The 5000-nt window shown below is 30.7% G+C and overlaps 1 protein-coding gene across 1 annotated transcript in view; it reads right to left on the minus strand.

The window, feature by feature from the left end:
• Nucleotides 1-2946: 2946 nt before the first annotated feature.
• LOC119581566 (regulator of microtubule dynamics protein 1-like) overlaps nt 2947-5000 on the minus strand; it is a 7959-nt gene continuing 5905 nt past the window's right edge. Inside the window, exons 7-8 of the mRNA XM_037929713.1 lie at nt 4806-5000; nt 2947-4030 (exon numbers count right to left, since the gene is read on the minus strand). The exon at nt 4806-5000 is cut by the window's right edge and continues 39 nt beyond it. Of these exons, the coding sequence (XP_037785641.1) occupies nt 3965-4030; nt 4806-5000 (261 nt within the window). The 3' untranslated portion in view covers nt 2947-3964. The remainder of the gene's footprint in view (nt 4031-4805) is intronic.

Consider the following 5000-nt stretch of genomic DNA (forward strand, 5'->3'; position numbering starts at 1 on the left):
ATATTCCTTCTAACCTACAACCTATCTATCAGTCTATCTATTTATCTATCTATCTATCTATCTATATGTGTATGTATATATATATATATATATATATATATATAAAATATATTTTAAAATATATATATTAAATATATATATATATATATAATATCACACACACACCTTTCTATATTCCTTCTAACCTACCAACTTATCTATCAGTCTATCTATCCATCTATCTATCTATCTATCTATCTATATATGTTATATATATAATATGTAATAAATATATATTTATATAAATTATATAATATATATACATATATATTAATACATATATATATTTATATAAAATTTTAAAATATATATATATATATATATATATATATATATATATATATACATTTTATATATATATATATATATATATATATAAAATATATATATATATTATATATATATAATATATATATTTATAAAAAAATTTTAAAATAAAAATATATGTCTTCTCTACTGAACTCCCTGTTTGGTCAAAATTTTGTAAAAAGTGGCACCATTTCTGTTGGGGGAGGGGTGATTTTTAAAATTTGGGGGTGGGAATATTTCTCCAACTATGGCCCTACAACTACTGTACCTATTTCTTAAACTGATCCATGGAGCCAGTCATCTAAACCAGCAAATTAAAATAATAATGTTCTAGAAGTGAAGATACGACACACAAATCATTCTCCCTTCTGTGACCAATATTAAACCACTTGTGACAACCATAAGACATCTAAACAATAATGAGTTATAAATGAGCAACTAATTTGAACCAGAGAAAAGCTGTGACCCTCTGAAACTGCCTTTTATTGCAGCTTCCTCAGTTTATAAATAATAAGCAAAAATATTAGTAATAATACAAATATGTAAAAGTGAGTTGCGAAGTAGTCTTACACAGTTTTGAAAGCTTTTTAACAAAAATTTTTTATAAAGAACCCTAATTTGGTGCAATAAAAGTGTCTTACAAAACAACCAAACCTAAAAATATTTTAGCATTTATATAAAACATGATAAATACCTATAAGTTATGTATCAAATCTTAACATCTACCCTGCAGATTCATCATTCACAAATATTATCTATAAGAAAATTCAGAACCTAATAAAATTAATATTAACTTCTAAATTGTAAAATTATACGGAAAGTTGATAACACCAATACCAGATTGCATTCAGTCATCAAATAACAAAAAATTATACCATTTTGCTATTCTAAGACTAAAGAATGAAGTACCCTACTTGTTAAAATTTTCTGAAATGTATGTATATTCAAACATTTTTTTATATATATGACTCCATTGTTATTTTTTTAATTTTGTTTTTTCTACCTACATTTTTACATTACAATGGGGCAGCCCTGTTGTAAAGAAGATGGTTTTAACCCAGTGCTGATGGGCATGGCATGTACATACATGCCATGCCCACTGTGAGTTTACTCTATTAGTTGTTTTTACCCATAGATGGCTACACTTGTACTAAGTCACCAATGAGCCAATTACGAGTACTGCATGTCTCGCCTTTTACCCTTTTCCTTGATTTATGAAAATATTTTATGTTATCTTATTTTGCTGTTACTAATGTTTATAACACTATAGTAATTATAAGAAATCAAAATAACATCATCAATATTCATAGCATTAGTAAAAAAAAAAAATTCCCGCTAATTCAAAGAAAGGTGAAATCAGGTAAGGTTACAAGTTATACTAACTGACTCCTTTGTGGCTCAGCACTAGCAGAGCCATCTATGTGCAGAGACATTTCACAAAAATATAAAAAATGAGCACAGCAATTTTCCTAGCAGCACTGGGTTAATGTAGACCAATATCCAACCATATTTAACCCAAAGGCTCTGGGGAAATGTTGAGTTCACTGTAGTATTGTTTTGTGAAATGTCTCTTCAAGGGCTTAGCCACAAAGGAGTCAATTACTAGACCTTGTGACCTGATTTCATCTTTTCTTGAGTTTGCAGGAAAAAAAACTTTTTCTTTTTTTTAAATATATGCTATCCATATCAATGCTGTTATTGACATTACAAATAGCTTATTAGAAGCCATAAAATATTTTTGAAAATCATGGAAAAGGGTAAGCAGGTGAGATATGTAGTACTCAAAATTGGCTATTTAATGACTTAATATTTTGGAGCCATCTATGTGTAAAGACCTTTAACAAAAGTAAACCAATTAATAAATTAACACTTTGCCACCAGGTGGCATGCCATAGCATGCCTGGAATATATTCTGGGTGGCATGTGTATACATGCCATGGTGCGCCAGTCCCGTTTTCCAGGGACATGTACAATCATGTTGCACATGCTATGGTGCTGACATGATTGCCCAGTGGCAGGGCTCGGGCCACTACGAATACAGCCTGGGAGGGAGGGCTTTTGTACTGGGAAACCACCCAGCGGCATTGGGTTAAACTCACAGTAGGCATGGCATGCATGTACATGCCATCCGTGGTGGCTTTGGGTTAATGTATCAAACCATAAAATTCTGTACAGAATGACTATCTACTGCATATACACAACACAAGCAACTTTACTTATACCTATGTACTTTGTGTTTTCTATTCTTCTTCATTTTTTAGTAAATCTGTATGTTTCTGAAAATATGTCCAATAACTGAATATGGCATCTTTCCTTAAACATCTATAATTGTTCCTATACATGTTGACTGTTGACTCAATTTATCAATTCAATTGTTTTTATTTTTATACTTTTTTATCTACTCCTCATTTTACCTGTCTTTACAAAAAAGCTAATTGTGGCTTGGTTTATTGCAAGACACCAATAACTTAGAATCCAGTGCTGCAAGGTATAACTACTCTTTTCTTCAGTTGATTGTTACAATAGCAATAGCAAAAAAAAAAGATGCAAATAAATTAGTTAACAACAAACAAACAAGGGAATACACAAACCCCATCATAAATAAATACACATAAATATTCACTCTGTAAGAGAATCAATATGATGGGATAAAATCTTTAATGTATGTGTATATCACTTATACAAGGTACTTTTATTGATATACAAGCATGTAGACTGTTAGTAGACAGCAAGAGACTACTTAAAACTTGCTTAAGTAAAACTTATTCTGACCTAAATTCACAAGTAAATAAGCCAATAAACAGCAGTGTCATATACAATTATGAGGTTTTTGCTAAAAAACAACATAATTTACATGTTTAATCTCTTTCTTTTTTTTTTGTTCTTTTGCTCTCTATGTCTATCAGTCTATTAGTCAGTATGTCAAGCTAAGTAAATTCTAAATGTGTCAGTAACTCCCCATCTCACTCACACAATCATTCACCCACTTCACACATTTAACAAGGAAGGAAAAATAACAACAAACATACCCCTATGGACTGACAGAATCATATGCTTACAGAATACACCTATTCATATATTAATTATTATTAAAGATCTTTTTTTGTTACATTTTGTATCTAAAACAGAAAGAATATCCTATATAATAACATCACAGACACTATGGTTGAAACTCAACTTACAAAACTATTACCTTAAAAGCATGTACATACACCTGATAAAGGATGTACTAGCCTGTGGCTAACATCATTACAGTTTGAAACAATTTTTGGTTCTATATTGTCTTTACATCTCAAATGTCAACCTGGACTTGTTTTTGTTATTTTCAGATTCTTGTACTAAAATAATGGACATTTCAAACAGGAAACTTATTCTCTCCCTTAATCAACCTAATAAAAGTCTTGCATTCACCCTTTTCTAAAACTATACAAGAACCTCAAGACTGAAGATTCTGCCAACCAGAATGTGGTGAGAATTTAAATTCCTGATATACTTACCATCTAAATGTGTTTATAGTCAAATAGTGTAATATGATGCAGAATCCATTTCATACAGTCTTTGCACCTATGAAGTTTAAACTCTAGTTTTGTCTATTGGCAGACTTGTTCTAGTGAACTTAAAACTCAGGGTATGAGGAGCATTTTCCTTGTAGTTCCAACACTTCTTTCTGTACAATTTCATCCTGTAAAATAAATTTTAAAAATGCTATAATTTCCATATATACACATAGTAAATATAGTTTAAATAGGTCTATTTGTAATTCTGCACAGTTCAAACCTCTCAAACTATCAATTCCCTTGAGCGAATATATAATCTGTTTACAATGGGTGACATGTCATCGCATCATGGTAAAAGATCCCAGATACCTAGTGAAACTTATCACATCATGAGTTTTGCTCCAATTGACCTTGAAAAAAAATTCAAGGCTGAGCACATTTTATAGAGATTTTTTTGTTTAGTTAAAGTAAATTACATCTGGAAACATAAGACTAAGTAATATGTCATCATATTGAAATTAGTCCTAACATTGTAACCAATCTGTTCCAAGTTCCCACATTTCTCCTATGACCAGGTGTGACATGATCGGTCAAGTGGGTGCATAAAATCTAAAATCATTCAAGGGATAATCACTTCTTGCTTGACTCCATAGACACCATGCCATATTCTTGCAACAGCTCTTTGAGCTAATTTAGACAAATGATAAGATTGTACTGAAAATATTTTACAAGATACTAAGAGTACTACCACAGGAAAAGAATAATGGAAGACAAACTGAATAATCAAATAAGCCATTCAAATACTTGATAACCATTTCAGAATTACAAAAGAAGAAGAAGAAGAAGAAAAAAAAAAAATAATAATAATAAAAAAAAAAATAATAATAAATAAATAAATATTGGGTCTATTCACAAATTTAAGTACCATGCAACCCACTATAGCAATGACACATTACTTACATCTGGTGTAATAAAAGGAGAGTCTGCTGCTTGCTTGAGCCAAGTAGAAGCCACAGAAAAATTCCCTAACTGTATGTTGCACTTTGCTATAAAGAGGCGGTTTTCCTTCCAACCCGTTGGTCTCAGTTCCTCTGCTGCCATGAAATGATGCAAGGCCTCACTAAATGTGGAGGAAGGGACATTGCCAAAAATGGT

This window comes from Penaeus monodon, chromosome 2 (assembly GCF_015228065.2).
Source record: "Penaeus monodon isolate SGIC_2016 chromosome 2, NSTDA_Pmon_1, whole genome shotgun sequence".
NCBI lineage: Eukaryota > Metazoa > Arthropoda > Malacostraca > Decapoda > Penaeidae > Penaeus > Penaeus monodon.